The 18419-nt window shown below is 43.3% G+C and overlaps 1 protein-coding gene across 1 annotated transcript in view; it reads left to right on the top strand.

Moving 5' to 3' along the window:
* The first annotated feature begins 2725 nt into the window (after positions 1-2725).
* Positions 2726-18419, top strand: part of LOC135901797 (putative sodium-dependent multivitamin transporter) — a 35035-nt gene continuing 19341 nt past the window's right edge. Inside the window, exons 1-4 of the mRNA XM_065431644.2 lie at positions 2726-2738; positions 10557-10910; positions 17004-17069; positions 17574-17625. Of these exons, the coding sequence (XP_065287716.1) occupies positions 10578-10910; positions 17004-17069; positions 17574-17625 (451 nt within the window). The 5' untranslated portion in view covers positions 2726-2738; positions 10557-10577. The remainder of the gene's footprint in view (positions 2739-10556; positions 10911-17003; positions 17070-17573; positions 17626-18419) is intronic.

Genomic DNA, 18419 nt, shown 5'->3' with positions numbered 1-18419 from the left:
GGCACCGTCAATGCAGCACACCTGTTCTCATCACATTTCGCTCATGACCCCATGTAGCTGTGCAATGAAAGTGTGTTTCCGGCCCTATTCACAGATTTCCAGCAGTCTCCTAAATACATCATGTTCACGAAGTTGGATTGAGTTACAAGTACGAACACTGAAACTTCGCCATTTGTGATTCTCTCGTATATCAGGTTTCCGAGGTGGGATTCGATTGCAGGTACCAAACCTTCTGAACATTTTCACGAATTTTGCTCGGCACGTTCTTTTGGGTTTTCTCCTGTCCTAACAGTATTACGGCCTATGCTTAGCTGGCCTCTATCCATTATATAACACTCTGTGAAGATAGAAATTAGTGAGATAGAAGATAATTGAGGGCATATTTCTGTCGTTGTGTTTGATTTAGGCTGTGCCTAAAGGTAGGTGCGATCTTTGCCTCCCCCTTTCTTTACAGGTACGTTACACAGATTCAGCAGCGTTTTATGGAAGTAGGTCCGACATTTCTTGTCGTTTTTGCAATGCTTCATGTTTGAGTACGTCAGGTATAAGCATGTTGGGCAGCTAAACACATATTTCGCCCGATTCCTCGCTTATTTTGTTTTCTTGTGCCGCCTCGTACCTGTTTCGGTGCGGATCACGCAAATAGGTGTACTCATATTTGCAGCAGTAAGTGCCGCGTCTGCTTCCATAACTTTGATGCAAGCTTTTACAGCAAGAAAACGTATTCCATTTGTTGTCCCTCGATGCGATACTATGAGAGCGTCTGTTTATCGCAAGTGCAGCAACACTGCAGTAACGCTTCGTTACCCTTCCACTAAGTGACTGAGGGAAAACCGCTCGTGTAGCAGCACTCCACAATTACGAAGTAATTGAAGTCGCAACTGTAATTAACAAATTAACAGACTCGTTTGCTGACGAAAGGAAAGAAGCGCAACTCGAAATAACTGAGGGAGGCTGACTAACTAGAATAACTGATGGCGAATGAAGCAGCGGCTAGCTCCGCTGACTGCTCTTGAAATCGCCCTGAATTGTTGTTGGCGAACAGGCGCGAGTGCCTTTATTGCACCGCTGGCTTTTTCGATCAAAGAAATTCTTTTGTGACGCTTCTTCTGGAGATTGATTTAATCACACCGCTGTGCAAGCAACAAATAAAAAAGGCAACCAGCGATTACCTTATTCCCTAGTGCGTGATTTTAGCGCCGCTATGTACGTGTTTTCATTTCGGGATATACAAATCTGATCTGCGGGTCAAGCTCGTCGGCTTTTATACATGACTCGTCAAAGGTTCCGGCGTGATCGTTGGGGCAGCTTGGCTTCCAGGAAGTAGTACACAATTCACGTCACCCGTATAATGAGATTATCAAGCCATCACACACCATGAGAATCGAAACAAGCCCGAACGAGTCTAAACCTAACAAACGAAACACATGTGAGCGAGAGCTGACGCGCAGAGATGATAGTATGAAATGAAAGCTCCGGCTGAAAGCAAATACGAGTACGCATCGAGAGGTCGGGAGGGTCCACATAAAAGCAATTTCGCACGCGCGCGTCCCTCATGGCGCAGGTCTCATTGGTCTCCAGCGGTCGCGCCTTGCGTTTTTCAACTGCCACTCCGCGTTTCCTCTCTCATCTCTCGCTGTTGCACTCGTTCGCCCGGTTAAGCTGCCGCCGCCAACGTTAGCCGCAGGAGTGGGACATCTACCACCACAACATATAGGTGTACTGTTTAAATGTTAAGAAGGATGCGCATAAGCGAAAGCTTCTTAAGAGCTGCGCTCTAAAATTGGTGGTTTCGCCTGAAAAGCGCAGCATCGATTGCGATAACAAATTAGTGGCAGTGGCGTAGCTAGGCCGTCTGGCACCCGGGGCCCATAGGTCTTCTGTCACCCCCCTCCCTGGGCGTAGCCGGCGGAAAGAGGGGTGTCTTCAGACGTATATGACACCCCCCCCCCCCCTTCACTGGCCCCTTGCACCCGGGGCCCACGGCCCCCCGGCCCCCCCTGTTGCGACGCCACTGATTAGTGGGCAGCTAGCTCTACGAAATAAGGATAGCAGCTTTATCGGCTGTATAAACGTGTAAACATAGACGTACTAACTAAATTAACGAACATTGTACCACGCGCGCTCAAGCAAACATGAACACATCTCCCTCGATTACCACAAAAAGTCGCTGTCAAAACGTTGGAGCGAGGAAGCAAGGGAGCAGCAGCGAGCGAACTGACCATCGTGCTGCGTGTCGCATCAACACGAACTAAGCCGCGAAAACAGTGCGCGGGCGGACTGTCCCCGTCGCAGATGACTTTAAGAGAAGCGGCCCGTGTGGCCGCACGCGCCAACCCGGTCCCACCTACCTGCTTGGATCGCTCGCGTGCACGAGATGGTGTCGCGCCCGCCGGTTCACCCTTGCGCGCTTTCACTGGCACATACATCGCAAGGGGCGCGGCGACGTTTTTTTTTCCTTTATGGAATGAATGTCAGAGTAAACGTACGCAAAGCACATAAATATTTCTAGTAAAGCATTTGCGGCAGATATCTGAACATGTTGTAGTCAGTTTGTAGCCAGTCGTACATCAACAATCAAGTGGGCTGTTTTGTTGGCGTTGCAGTAAAATATCCGATTGCCACGCGGGGTAGATTGGTTTTATACCAATTCACAGTTTTGTTGTTCTCTTGAGGTTCTTGTTTGTCGGCGGCAGTTCACCTGGGAAAAGCCTTTCCGCTACTATTCATCTCACAAGGTAAGACGTTATAATTGCTGCCGGACTGCCACACGCACTATACTGTCCACTTACGCGTTCCGGCAAGTTTCTTGCGCTATTTTTCCGTGTACTACATGTGTAAAAACCACAAAACAAACGTATCGCACAAAAACAGCAATAAACGTACATATATATACGGCCCGATCGTGCATCAGACCTGACGTTCGAGTGACCGTGAGGACATATTGCTTGCTGTCACTTGCCATTGTCAGATCTAAGCGGCGAGTATGTTTTCGCCAGATCAGGAACGCTGTTTAAAACAGTGGAGATAAAAAAAAGTTTCCGGCATGAAAGAAAAACACGTTACGGCGAGAATCAAACGCAAGGCCACAGCGTGCTCAGCAGAAATGATGGCCACTGCTGAGACATTTTTTTGTAAATCTATTAAATGGGAGAAGAACTTTCAGAAAAAAACGGTGAATGAAAACGCATTCAAAAGTCACGCAACCAGTCATCCAGTCCGACAGTGTTTCTTGTGCAGCGTACACACTACGAACATAGTCTGAAAATTCCCGAGAAAATGACTGAGTGCTTCACGGTAGTTCAGCGTGCCTGTGACACATTCTGCTGCGCCAAAGGCTATCTAGACCAAGTGACATGAACATGTCCTACGTTGGTTCGCAGGGACATTTAAAAGGTAGGAAGGGAATTGCGTATGGTGTGATCTTAAAGTCTTCTTTAAGTGGTTCTTCGAAGAATATCCCAGAAGAAAATGGTGTCTCTACAGTTTACAAAACAGCGATCAATCATTTCACCATGTGGATACAAACGGCAGTTTACAGACTACCGCACGAAACAGCCGTTTTCCAACCAGGATTTCATGCAAATAGTTGCCTAATGTAACTTGAAAGATGCTTTGATCCTTGGCGGTATGTCCGTTCTGCGAACACGCTTAAGTACATCTAGGTAATAGCATTCCAAATGCAGGGCTTCAGAGGAGGCAGGACTTCAAGTGCTCAGTTGTACCCTTCTTCCCTGTATCGCAATAGTAATCCTCACTGGTGAGCGGAAGTTGCAAAAGTACACCGTAAAGTTAACAACTGGCAAGAGTAGCAGTTGTCCATATTTAGCCGAGCTGAAGCTTGTAATATGTTCCTAGCTGATCGAAATATGTATGTCCTGCAGGTTAGAGCCTACACTGATCGCTGCTTAAATTGCAAGTTCTGTACCGTGTGTTTGCTAAATATTTGCGGAGCTCACATGTTGACGCCATGTGGCGTGCTAACTTTTTTCTTCCTCTTGAAAGACTTGGTCCTCGTTTTTCTTAGGCAACTTGTATCCCAGTAATTTTTCGTTCGTGGTTAGAGGATCCATTTCTAAGACCTAGGTTGCTACTACGATTAATCCATTACATAATAAAAATAGTTGTTTTGTCATTCGTCAGAAATGCACCTGGCATTCATCAAATTGAGATTTCGTCATATGGTTTATAGAAGCATGTTGTTGAAGGCTTTTACTTTCTAAAGGCTCGCTTTAGCATGAATTATATTTTCCCTGTCTCCCGCAAAAAAACTTCTGCTCCACTCATAGACGCAATGTTTCCTCTTCCCCATTACCATGCTCCTTATTTGGAACGCCACCGCCCAGACGAGCCGAATTATTTTTTCTGTTCTCATAATGAAACATTGCCTTATAACTGGTAAGGCTTTTTCCGCATTATTTTTTAAAGATTTCAGCCTTTGGAAGGTCGATTGTAGTGAGCTTTACGTACATTCTACTTTTAAATGTTGTCCTATAACGCACTTAACGCAAGCTTGTAAACGCTTCTTTGATTAGAATCGCAAGCCGGGCGCCCCCCTAGAACTGAATGCCATCAATACTCGCTACGCCTACCACAACTTTGAGCAAGATGCTAGGTCGCACATGTGCTGATGGGAAGGCATGTATGTATGATAACAAACTCTGCGCGTTTTTAAGCTATGTACTTCGAAGGAAGTGTGAAGTTTCGCGGAATGCGGTTTCAGAACAGAGTTCTTATAGATGCGCTGTTCCACAGCATCTTTAAGGTGGGAAGTTGGACGTGCCTTTTCCATGGATGTGGTGGATTTATTTGACTCTTTTCCTCACAAGGCCGTCTTTGCTGCAGTCCGAGAGTGTATGAAAAAAAAAACGAAAAATTTTCCTTTCAGAATAATGCTGGAATATGCATTGGCGATTTTTGACCGTTTTAGAGTTTTATTTGCAATCTACCTTTATATCATTTGATCGGCAGTGCTTTCTGCAGAAAGCCGGCATATGATAGGATCCTGTGTGGCACCAGTATTGCGTAAAAATTTTCTCTCACAAATGGATCAAGTTTTACTTCATGTTTTACCAGCTAGGCAAGTTTGTTGATGTCTTTAGATACGTGGATGATATTTTGATATTCTTAATGAGGACGGAAGTTTGAAAACTTCGAAGAGAGTGGGCATGATATTTTATGCATGTTCCGATAACATGGAAATGGCTTGAAATTCACTATTGAAGTGCCTGAGGGTAACTACCGACAGTTTCTAGATATAAATATTGAGTTTCGTGCGGATCACATTTGTTGGGCAAATGCACCTCGCGCAAAGAAAGGGCTCCTGCCATAGGTATCCGCCCATTCGAAGGTAATAAAAAGCGGGATTGCTTCAATTTGCCAGAAATCCGCCCTCGAAAAATCATGCCCTCACAGCATGCAGTTCAGCTTCCAGAACCAATTGGCCAGGCTGTCTTCAGCTCGATTCCCTGATTCGATTGTGATGGCAGTCGCTGAAAGCCTACTACAAAAAAATGAAGAGGGTGGCTGTGAGAGCTGGCGAAGATCCCTATCGAGAAGAGGCGGTGAGACCTGTGGTGGTGCCCTATGTACACAAGATGGCCCACAATTCAAAGAAGGTGTCTGGCAGAAATAGGGTGCCGCTTGTATTTTCTACCCAAAAAAAGCGCGGAAGCCTTTGTTCTCGTATCGAAATTATACGTGAAGGAAAAAATTGATGCGGCACCAAGCATGGGCGACCGTTTATGAAGTGCGCCGAAGGTGTCGTGTACGAAATCTTCCTCTCATGCGGCCGCTCCTACACAGGGTAAATGGGCGCTGTGTTAACGACCCAATTAGGGAGCAAGATGCAGAAGGGCCTAACATACCCAAGTCCTGCCTGTCACGCTCTTGCGAGCCATGTTTTGCAGGGGCACGGATTCTAGCAAAGAGTAAAGATACAAAAGCTTGGGAAGCAATTGAGGCTTTCCATATAGCAAAGCAAGGAAGCATGTGTGAAGTTTGCAGTTTATTTCCTTTCTTCATTACAGAAAGAGGAAACAAGAGCTAAAGGCCATTCGGCCTGACAGGGGCTCTTGCTCCTAAGTGCGTTCGGCTTACATGATGATCCGATGTACAAACAAAAAAGCAAATATAACAGGAAAACAAGCAAGTACGATGTACAACAGACAAATAAACAAGATAATGTGTACATTATACAATCACTATGTGTAAAAGACATTTATGCTTCAGTTTTTGTTTGTGCAATCACATTACCGCGCAGATTAAGGAATACATATATAGTGCATTATTAAAAAAATTTAGTGCGAGAGCAATTTATGTGTGATTAATTTGATAGTGTATGAGTAGGCTTTTTATACCTTGCTTAAAATTCGGCGCACAGAAATCAATTTTTTGTTCAACAATGTTTAGTAACCTAGGTATTTGATAGTTTATATCCTGACGTCCATAGTTAGTACGCGTGAATGGTATTTTTTTTATTTGATAACGTAATGGGTATCGAAAAGAAGTGGGTATGCTGACAACATGGAGCCTGTGTTTTTTTATATGTAAGAGTAATCTATAATGAAATACTTGATTTGCTCGGATCATTAAATGTTTGTTGAAGAGATTGTGTGTGCGTAAGTCACGCGGCCTACCATGGTAGTTTTCGAAAATTCGGAGTACTCGTTTTTGCAAGCTTAATAACCTATCATAGTTTTTTGTTGTAGTTGTTCCCCAGATCAAGACACAATAAGATAGCTTCGAGAAAAAAAGGGCGAAGTATATTGATTTCTTTAGCCATAAAGGAATTAAATCACCTATTTTGTACATACAGCCTACTACTTTGCTAAGATCATTGCAGAGCTTATTGACATGATTATCCCCGGAGAGGTTTTCTTGGAACCATACCCCCAAAAATTTTTGCGTTGTTACTTGTTCTAGCCTCTTTGCTTGAAATAGAACAGTTATATTAACAGGCAATGGCTTGTTTATCGGTCTAAAGATTATATATTTGGTTTTATTGACATTCAATTGTAGTTTGTTGATGTACAGCCATTCAGATAATAAATTTAAATATTCATTTATTTCTTTTTGTATGCATTGCAAGGAAGAATTTGCAAAGAAAAGATTAGTATCGTCTGCGTACATGATGATATTAGGTGAGGAAGAAATGTTAGGAAGGTCATTGATATATAGATTAAATAATATAGGACCAAGTATGGAACCCTGTGGCACGCCATTCTGTATTTTGAGAAGTGAGGAAGTGGCCTGATTATATGAAACAAACTGGTAACGATCCGTTAAGTAGCTTCTCATTAACTCTAATGCTGTACCACGTATACCATAGTCATAAAGTTTGCACAGAAGTATACCATGATTTACGCTGTCAAAAGCCTTACGTAGGTCCAGAAATAAGCCTACCGTGTATAAACGGTTTTCTATATTTTGCAGTATTTGATGTTTTATATTTAAGAGCGCATCCTCACATTATTTATTTTTTTGAAATCCGTACTGCGCCGTACTAATAATAGAATATTTCTTTAAGAAAACTTCTAGTCGAGTGTTTAGAACATTTTAAAAAAGTTTTGAAAAAAGAGGTAGTATAGATGTGGGTCGGAAGTTGCTTACACTATGATCAGCACCGCCTTTATGAACCGGGCAGACTCTGGCTATATTAAGTTTGCTAGGAAAAATTCCGGACTCAAACATTTTATTAATAATATGAGCTAATACATTAGAAATGATGTCAGACACATATTTTATAGGAGATGCCATGATACCGTCGAAACCTGCAGCACTGACTTAAAGTTTTTGATCACGCTCTCTACTTCGGTTGGTGTCACCGGAAATAGCATTAAAGAATTTTGCAGAGACGGTCTCACAGTATGCCCTATCTCTTCTGGATCTGCTGCAGAAATGTTGCTGCAGCATTGAACAAAGTGAGTGTTTAGGATAGAGACGGCTTCTTCACCCAAAAGAGTGCCGTTAACCGAAGCTATTTGTAGATCTTGAGGGCTAGCCTTTCCTCCAGATATTTTCTTAATTTCCAGCCAAACTTTTCTTGGATTCGTATATATGCGCGAGAACACCTTCTCATAATATTATTCTTTTGCCTTTTTTAATTCTCAATTTACCTGGTTACGGTACTCCTTAAATTTGGCTAATTCATTCATGTCTCTAGTTCAAAGGAATGTATGGTACATTTTATTTTTGTTTTTGATTTTTGTAAAAAGCAGTACATCTATCCACGGCTTTCTAATTTTTTGGGGTCCTTTTGTAGCACTATGTTGCGGAAAGGCTATGTCGTAGCAAGTGATTACTTTATCGAAAAATGAATTGTATGCCTTATTTGTGTCACTTTCAGTTAGTTCAGATTCCCAGTTTTTTCCCGAATAAGAGAGCGAAAATAGGCTAGCGTCATTGTATCTATGAGACGGTAGGAATATACAGGCACATTATGCTTTTATTTCTGCGAACAAGGCAGAAAACAAAAAATTGGAAGATGATCGCTTATATCAGAGGACATGACACCAGCAGTCACAGTGGAATCATGTACATTAGTGATACAGACATCTAATAAGGTTTGACTGTGTGCTGTAACTCGTGTTGGCAAGGTTATAATATTCGATTATGCGTAAGAGTAAAGCAACTGATTATATTCTCGTGTTATTGTATTTTCAGCCATCATATCTATGTTCGTATCACCTAGTATGGCAAACATTTGGCCGGTGCCGCTGAGATAAGCTAGCAGGTTATCCACAAAGGAAAAGAATTCTTTTTTGTTCCCACAGGCTGGTCTGTAGACTACTGAAAATTTTCCTGCTTGAAGACGAATAGTGAGGCATTCAACGTTGCGATTAATTAGGGAGAAATCTGCAATTTTCTCCGAGTTTAGATCATTTCGTACGTATGCTGCTAGACCACCACCTCTGGCGTAGGTACGGTTTAGTATGTGATGCCTGTAGTTTTCGAACTGTATCGGGTAGTTCTTATCAGATATCCACGTTTCAGTAAAAAGAAGAACATCGGGATTAGTGTTGGTGTGTTGAAACAATTCTTCAATTTTATCTTGTTTATTTTTTATGCTTTGGACGTTTAAATAAAATATTGAAATATGTTTTTGCAAACCAGCAGATATATTTGTAAATGAAAGGTAATCATGATATAAAGATTTATCGACTGAAGCCATATCTGGACTTAAATCAATAAGAATTGATTTGACTGAATAAAGCTAAATATTAGGTTATCATCTTGCTGATATCTTCAGTGCAGAAAATATGCAGAATAGGAGATGTTTCATTGCGCCTTGCCATTACTTTCCCTCCAGTGTCCAGACATATTTCCAACCAACCTCATTCTTCCTTTGTTTCGCAGCACTTAGTAATTGTTTACCTTGTCTCGTCAAATGCTCATTAATGAATATAGGACGATCCTCATCAAAGCCAAGCATTCTGGCATTAATTTTTCCCTTTCGCGATTTAGCAAGAAAACTGTTCCTTTTGAAACGGCGCACGAATCGAACAATTATGTTTTGTTCATTGTATTGTTTTTCATTGTGTGCGTCAGCGACCCATCAATATCTTTATATATGGATGAAAAGAAATATTTAACCGGTACGCTTCAATGTCAATCTTGGTCTTAGTATGTTCCTTGCGTCTAAGACGACTATATAAGAGTGTGGCGTGCCTCCGGTTAAAGCAGTTGTAAGTAGCACTCTTTCCGGTACCCTTCCTTGTTTCTGCGTATGATCGCACCTAGTACCCAAGATGAGTTTAAGGTGGGAAACTCGATTGTTCGCGTGCGCGTGCGACGTAGATTTAAACACTTCCTTTTACTGAGCTTCGATTCCAGAGAACCAAAAAGCGTACGCAACGAACGAGAAATACTTTACCAAACTGTAGCCGTTATGATTTTCAATGAAAGTTCTAGTTGACTGAGATTGCTCTGCATTCCCACAGTAGTGAAAAAGAAGAAAGGCAAGCCCCATGCGCAACTTATGCTATGCTCAGGCTACTGGCTCCAGCAGACTATAGAAGAACAGTTTCGTCGGGTATGATGGAAAAGGAACGCTAGAATGCTTTTCTCCAGGTTCTTTTTCTGAACTCTAATGCGAATGTGATTTCATATACGTGTCGGCAGCCAGATCAGTGAATAGTTCTGATGTTATTTTTCACTTAATTATGGTCATTGATGGGGGCGCCAGAACAACTATACATGAGGCGAATTCTCGTCTACTTGTTGTGAGTGTTCTTTACGTAAGAATATTTCAGACTTGCTTGCACATGTGAAACTAAATGCAGTGCAAAGTATTCCTTGAAAGCAATTCACAATGACGTAATGCCGTTCCTCGAAAGCAACGCTAACTTGCAATTCAATGGCTCTTTCACTATCGGCATGTGTATATTAGGGAGCTTACGTGGGAATTCCGCTACCGCTGCTACGCTGATCACGTGTGTCGTAGGATGAATCAAAATACAATAATACACATTTAATCTCATAAACCGACATAACTCGCTCTGTGTTAAGCTTGTTGATGCTCCACGTTTGAACAATGGCTACCTTTTTCACACCAGGTCTACCAGCCAAGAACCACCATGGTACACGCTTTTGAGTTCGTGATCTTCACAATCATTGTAGGAGGGAACGTTGCTCTTGGCCTGTACTTCTCCTTCCGGCGGCGAGTCGGTCACGATGGCGGCACCGATGAAGTGTTTCTGGGCAAGCGTTCTCTGGCCATGTTTCCCTTGGCTGTTTCAGTGCTGGCATCAATGATGTCAGCGCTGGGCATAGTGGGTTTCACGGCACATTACTATGCGTACGGCATACATATGATTTGGGCAACCTTACCTATGCTGCTTATCATCCCGGTCATCACAACAATCATAGTGCCAGTGTTCTACAAGCTGAAGATTACATCAGTATTTGAAGTAAGTGCACGCCTTTCCATTGAACTATTTCTGTCTTTTTCGCTATCGTATAGATGTCGGCCGGTTGTGCGACGTAGCTGGCGAACCAGACAGCGTGCCTTTGCATAATAATAATATTTGGGGTTTCACGTCCCAAAACCACTTTCTGATTATGAGGAACGCCGTAGTGGAGGACTCCGGAAATTTTGACCACCTGGGGTTCTTTAACGTGCACCTAAATCTAAGCACACGGGTGTTTTCGCATTTCGCCCCCATCGAAATGCGGCCGCCGTGGCCGGGATTCGATCCCGCGACCTCGTGCTCAGCAGCCCAACACCATAGCCACTGAGCAACCACGGCGGGTCGCCTTTGCATGCTGGAGGCAGCATCGACAGCAGAAAAAGAGGCCATTTATATTATCCAACATAAGCAATTAAGTGGCGACTGTGATCCAAATCTCAGATAAAGCTAATTCACAAAAATAAATAAAAAAAATAATTGTGAACTACTTCGTCTGTCTTGCCTGTGTCATGTCCGCTTCTGCCTGTGCGTTCATCGTAGCACTGTTTGTTATTTGCCATCATGAATCCGATCCTAAGTTGCCTTACTTGCAAATAGAGATTTAAAACCGGGATAGTAATGATTTAAGAGAAGGAAGTGGTGGTTGAATAAGCATCTGACAGTATCACTGAACTGCATGCCTAATCGTGATCGCATATATATATATATATATATATATATATATATATATATATATAAACTTTTTTGTACTGCTTTGACCTAAGGGGGAACTCCTTGAATAAAAAAAATGCAAGGCGATGTTGCAGTGGATAAATGATCCATTTCATTTAGAAATGCCTTGCCTCTGATACACTTTTACCCTTCACAAGCCTGAGGTCCTTAAATGAAAGTTAGGTGATGCGCCTACCTAAGGATGTATTCTTCAGCACCTGCGTTAGGGTTTATGATCCCTGTAAAATGAAAATCAGTGTTTCAATGTTGTATTTCACTCGCTCATTCTGTTAGATAAGAATGGTCATTTCGCAGAGAGGGCAGCAAAGAGCAGCTTGCTTTCAAGTGTCATCTTGTCCTGATTTTGTGTCCCGCATGATCAGTGTCTGAGTTCAGAGAAATTATAACCGATTTGTATTGCAAAGTGCGAAACCTGAAATTTTTTCACGTGCGTCTGCCATGTAGCAGTGTTGGTAACGCGCAAGTAAGAGAACTTTGAAATCCGATTTTGTGTGTAATCCACTGGCGCCACATAATTTCAAGGAACTGTGAGAATAAAGCGAAGTTGATTTTTCGGTACTTGAAGTTCTTTGTAAACCATCCGCATGTACCACGTCACCGCACAAAACATGTTAAGAAAGTTGCCAAGTGCCCAAAATTCAATAAGCGGTAGTTATCCCAGCATGCTCAAAACGTGCGAACAACTGTAGAAAATGGTCTCCGACATAAAATGGGCGAAGTAGCAGTCGTATTTCAAAACAATCTGATGGAAATAAGTAATACATCTCCACACATGTGAATTTTAGAAAGTGCCTTCGAACGTCACGGTAAACGTATTTTCGAGAATAATCATGGCGTACACGCTTCGTCTCTTGAACTGTTCGTGGCTGAGGTAGAAATTGGCTTCCAACGTGGCTTCCAAAAGAAAGCGCTTGATGCGCAGGAGCTCATTTCGCGCAATGTCTTGTGCGCGGTCCCGGCGCTACATTGTAAGCAATGCCACATGAACTATCCCATCAGTAGATCTCGTTTTTCCTGCTGTGAACTTAACGCAGAGGTCCAAGCGTAATTGGAGCAAATACTGCCTCATTTGCATGAGGCGCAATAAAGGCTTGCGCGATATGGCACGTATAAGTGCCAAAAAGCAACAGGACCTGGCTACGTCCGCAGTCGTGTCATCTGCTATCCAATAATTTGGGTTCAAAGTAGCGTAGATAAAACTGCCTAGCAGATAACGGTGTGCATTCTTTAGCAATTGGGGCTAAATATGTAGATAAGACTATTCCACGTGCTATGTTAGCAAGGGCTCCGTCTAGTAGCGAGCAACACCCCGATTACGGCAGTTTAACTGGCAAGCCGAGTTTGCATATTTGTAGCGAACAGCGTTGATCTTTGCGGCTATCCAACAGCGTAAGTCCATGTTAGGGCGCGCAGCCACCAGAACTCTCAAGCGCTCTCGCAGCAAGTGAACCTTGGTACTGAGGTTCTCTTTAGGACTTCATTGCGAAATCAATGATAGAGGCGCTCGAGGCACAATCGTGACGTCGGCACATAAAGCTATTGTGCTGCAGTGGCACCCATGGCGTATGCGCGGGACACAAGTGGAGGGCGTGGAGGCGTGCAGAGACGGGCAGTGCATTTGGCCGAAACAAAAGGAGTAAACCAAGAGGACGCGCAGTCATTCTACGTATAATCAGCTCTGCAGGGCGCACAGGGCGACGTTCAGGCTTCCGTTGCTGGCGCGGGTGTTTCGCTTACAATACGGTGGCATATGAGCAGGCACTGATGTGCACTTAGTGTGGCATGCACTGCTCTGAGCGGAGCGAACAGCGGACGTTGAGCTAACGAACTATTTAATGATTTCAATGGACGCATGCAATAGCTGACAATTTTCGGTCAGCTTAACATATTGCAACATCGGCGTGTGCGTCCGGTAACGTAACTGCCTTCGTCACGCAGCCTCCGCATTTGCTAGGACAAGGCCGTGGGACTTTCTTGCAGTCCAACCTTACTGTCGCTTTTAATGCTTCGCCTGCAGGCAAAACTGCCATGTTCTTTTCTTTCTTTATCTAGAGAAGATTAAGTCCTGCTTCCTCTCCGCAGCACCGAATCAGAGGAAAATAAGAATGGCACCAATCCGTAAAAGTTCATTCGATGAACTTGCGTTAACAGACCCTTAATCATTTGCCAATACCAGCAGCACACTTTTGCACGCCCCTCAGCTAAATTTCCCACGTGGTTGCTCTTATAGTTACTTGGTTATTCTTAAATTCCGCAATAATTTGTCGTCTTTGGTGAAAATAAGACAGCCGATTTATAGGCTTTGAGATCATTCCAAGAGCAAAGAAGTAGCCCAGCAGGTATGTAGTAAATCTATTTGTTGGTGAAGCAAATTATCCCTGTTTATCATATCAGTGATAAAATATCTTGTATAACTGGCAGAGAAAGATTCACCTTTCCTGAAAAGCATTTGTAGTACGCCACAAAACAGTTTGTAGGCTTTCAATAACCGCGTACATTGTTTACCACTTTGATCGCGACACATGATACGCTAAAACGAGCGTGCGCTCTTGTTCAATGGAATCGTGCGTGTATTCGCTGAGAGAGAGAACCCTTTAATGAAAGGCAGATATTTTAGCCTGCGTATAGATATCGCTGACATGCTCCTCTGCGTGGGGAAGGGACTTGGGGAGAGAACGAGAGAAAGGGGAGGCGCGAAAAGACAATAACTAAAAAAAATTGGGCACTGACTTTTCTGATTCTTGGTCAGTGGCGTGCTATAGTAAAGTCCTTCAATGTATGCACCGCCCTACAATGAGGTGACAGAATTCGCTGCGTGAAAGGTGCATGAAGGTGACCGAGTAGAACTAAAGTTTGTCGAGTTGACCAATATTTTCCAAGTACGTGAATAAAAAGTTGATCGCACGCTTTTGTGTGAGGCAGGTTAAAGAGCCCTAGACACAGTCAAATGACAAAGGTCTTTGTGTAAGCTAATACATGCAATGCTCATAGAACGCACGCTCGTCGGCATACGGTCGACACTCATACAGGATATGCTCTGCGGTTCCACTTGAGCTACAGTTGTTGCAGTGTGGACTTGTCACTTGACCGAAGCGTTACCGTAAGCCGTTTCCATAGGCGGTATTCAGGCGAAGGCGGTGAAGGCGATGATATAGAGTTTCCAAATGCGGACGAACGTTGGATAGGAGTGTAGATCTGAAATTCGAGTCAATTGAGCAAATGAAGGGGTAATATTAGGTCGGCAAGCTCCACATCCAAACCTTTTCTTTAGAAGAAAATCTTTTAGCTAGTTGGGAAGCATCAGATCTAGTGAAATAAATCCGCTTATATTTAGGTGTCGAATACCTTTGCGTGGCGCTTCATCTGCTTTCTGATTGGCCAGAATGCCACAATGAGCCGGGATCCACTGATATGCGACACAGTGGCCTTACAGTACGCGATGTTAAAAGAAACACGCTGATGGTTAGTTTTTTAATAGATTGCACAATGCTTGTAGTGCTCCTTTAAAGTCAGTGTAAATCGCCCATTAGTAGGGCGCTCGGCGCAGTAATAGAGGACAGCTTCTTTGATACCATGAAGCTCTGCTGTCATTAGGGATGTACTCCACTGCAGACAATAAGAACGCATTTGTCTTGTTGAGGGAACATAAAGACTACAGGAGGAGGTCTCCCGAGTGGTTGAGGCAGTAGTGTAGATGTGGGTGTGCTGAGTATATTTCTCGGCTAAGTAGAGGAGAGTGGTCTGCAGCAGAGCGGCCTGTGGCATGCGACTCCTCGTCTCATTTCCACCGGGTACAAACTGGTTTATACCTAGAGGCCAAAGTGCTCATGGAGGAAAAGTCGGAGGTAGTAATTTCTGTGGCGGAATAATCGGAGAAACGTGCAAGAATTGCGCAGCTTGGCTAAAGCGAGGCTTACTGTAGGTTACGTAGACGCGGTAGATGGAGTGCTTCTTCCCTTGAAGCACATGCCGAAGATGGGTGTTCAGGGTTTCTTGGGGAGGGATGACATCTAGTGGTAAACATCCTGCTTCCGCTGATGTTTCCGAGGGTGAACAGCCCTTCGGGAGGTTCAGGCAAATCCGCAGGTCGTTGTTCCACGCGTCTTCCAGAGTCGTCTTGTTTGCTGGTGATAATCTCTGAAGCACCGGCAGGCAATAGCGTAATCTGCCTTCAATATAGGCTTTTTTAAGTAGTACCGTTGAGCAGCAGATTGCTTGCACTCAGCTACTCATGTTAATATATTACGTTATAAGGATGAGCACGTAGACTGCCTATACTTGAATCATGCAACGTTCCAGCATCCGATCCTCCCGTCCATTTTCGTGTTACCTTGGAAGCACAACGCCGAGTCATCCGGCGGGCTCAGCATACCGCGTGGTTAGCAAGGGCTCAGAACGAAGGACGCCTCTCAGCGAGTACTGTAAAACGTTTTCTCTCTTTCAGCGTCAACACTGGCGCTCCCACAAGTTCTACAATTCACAACACCCTTCACGTCACGCATGTAATCTTGTATCGGCGACAACACATACAAAAGATAGAATCCGCTACACGATCGAGTCAAGAATATTCTGATACATGAAGGTGTGTGCTGCGCTGAGCGATAAAGTGGAACATCTGTTAGTCGGTGAAAAGCGGCCAACAGAAACCATGAACAAGTACATGTTTGAAAGGGAAGTTTTACTGCAAGAAACACTACGACTCAGACTGGAAGAAACTTTGTAGAAGCTATCGGTGCCACCACTGATTGCGGGTAAGGGTGCCCAATTTTACTTGGGCGATTTCGTACCCGGAAATCTCAGATATTTAGGGGTATCGTAAAGAAACACGATATGCAGACGTAGATGTCGTGGATGTCGGTGGCCTCAAGTGGTGCTGAGATTTATCAAGTAGCTGAGCTGTGTACATAGACGTGTACTCATTACTTAGCTAAGCTGTGCAATGACACGTTGCCGTTGCATACAGACACTGGCAATCTGAAATTGCGACATGAATCTCCAATTCTTTTATTTTTGGTTCAGCCGCACCCACCTGGCTTAGACAGGTGTGCTTGTTCGCTGCTGCATGAGGATAACTAGCAAGAGCTACGGCTCTTTCTTTACTAGGCTATTGGCCATACAATGCTTATGGTGCAAAAATATCTGTTATTAACTATTACCACATTATTTATTCACCTGCAACACTATGAGCTCTCTAGCTCTACAGAAGGACGAAAGATGTAAATTAGGAGATTGGATATAGGCAAATTGAGGAGGGGGAAGGAGGCATGCATACTTACGCACTTGCCATTGGCATTTAAAATACGTGAAGCTCCGTAAATGGCCCGGCGTTTAACAACTACACAATTTCATTTTGTTTTACAGTACCACAGAATGCGGTTTGGCAGCGCCATTGCAGCTGCCACATGCGCATTGTACTTCTTTTTTGCGGTAAGCTCGTACATACCTTTATATACCTTAAGTACTTCTGGCAAAACATGAGAAAAAAATATTATTTCCACAGTGATCCATGCTGAGTGTGATTCTTCTCCCTAAATATTGTGGTATAAAGTTTATAAACAGAAATAGGGTGCCTCAGAAAGGCTGGCCTTTCTGAGGCACCTTATCCCTGTTTAGAAACTTTATACCCCAGTGTGCTATTCCATCGGTCAACCCCTTTCTTGATTTAGTTATCCCTAAACAGACATTTCAGGTGAAAATGCATCTTAGGCTTCTCATTCAACAGTTAATTCCAAAGGTTTGGTATGATTGCAATAAAGTTGTGGGTCTAAACAGCTACCTGTTGCACTTTGATGCTTTTCATCATTTTATTACAAATTTTGCCTATTGTACACAGCTAATCCTATTTTTCTTCTTTAGAAATTTATTTGTTCACAAAATAGACTTCATTTAAGATATGATGTAATTTGCTTGACTTGCTTTCTTTTTTTTTAGCAAAGCTTGGGGGCTCTATGTATTTACACGGCATCACTGGCTGTTTCAACAGGTATTTATGAAAGGAAAAAAATCATTGAAAAGTGAAATAAAGTGCGCGCAACTTCGAGCCATATACTTCTGCGTATAAAGCACAAACATCATGCGGTTCTAGCTGTAAAAGATTTAGGCGGCGTGGCTGCTAGTTCTTAAGCGGTGCTCTTGGCGTCCATCCGTGTAAAGTCAGAAAATAAAGCGCAAAGCCTACTGTATTCGGCCAGGCACGCACAATTGAAAATAAGCTTTGTAATTTGATTTCTTTCCGAGGCGTTCACAAAACCATCTGCTCACCGCATTTTAAAGAACGAAATCCAAAATAACAGTTTCTAGTTCATATCCCGTAAGATTTTTTCGGCCAACCGCAGTCATTAGGCGAAACACGTTTCGCAGAAATTCAGAGTATAGAAATTTCACGAAAGGGAAAAAAATTGTTGCAGCTTTGTAGCTTTGCTAATGCTGTATAGTGTGAATGACAGCCTTTCGTTTTGAGCAGTCGTGAACCTCCAACTTTTCGATGCTTTTAGTGACCATACGTGATAACCTCCTTCTCAACGGTGATCCTGGAAAACACTGCTACAAATCATATGCCACTTTAGGAACTGGAAGCTTACGGGGTATATAGGGAGGCTCGGCCGCAATTCGATACAGCAGGAGCGTCACACGCAGCCACGTAGACACGAGCTGTCTGCAGCAATATTCATCTGAAAGCTCGACGGGCTAATATCCCGGCTTCCTATAGCAATATTCGCCAAATAGTAAGATGATGGTGCTTTTCCTTGTTGAACTTTGCACACTTTTTGCGCATAA

The sequence above is a fragment of the Dermacentor albipictus genome, chromosome 2, assembly GCF_038994185.2.
Source record: "Dermacentor albipictus isolate Rhodes 1998 colony chromosome 2, USDA_Dalb.pri_finalv2, whole genome shotgun sequence".
Taxonomy (NCBI): Eukaryota; Metazoa; Arthropoda; class Arachnida; order Ixodida; family Ixodidae; genus Dermacentor; species Dermacentor albipictus.
Note: the sequence above shows the minus strand (reverse complement) of the source record. Positions and strands in the feature narration are given on the sequence as shown.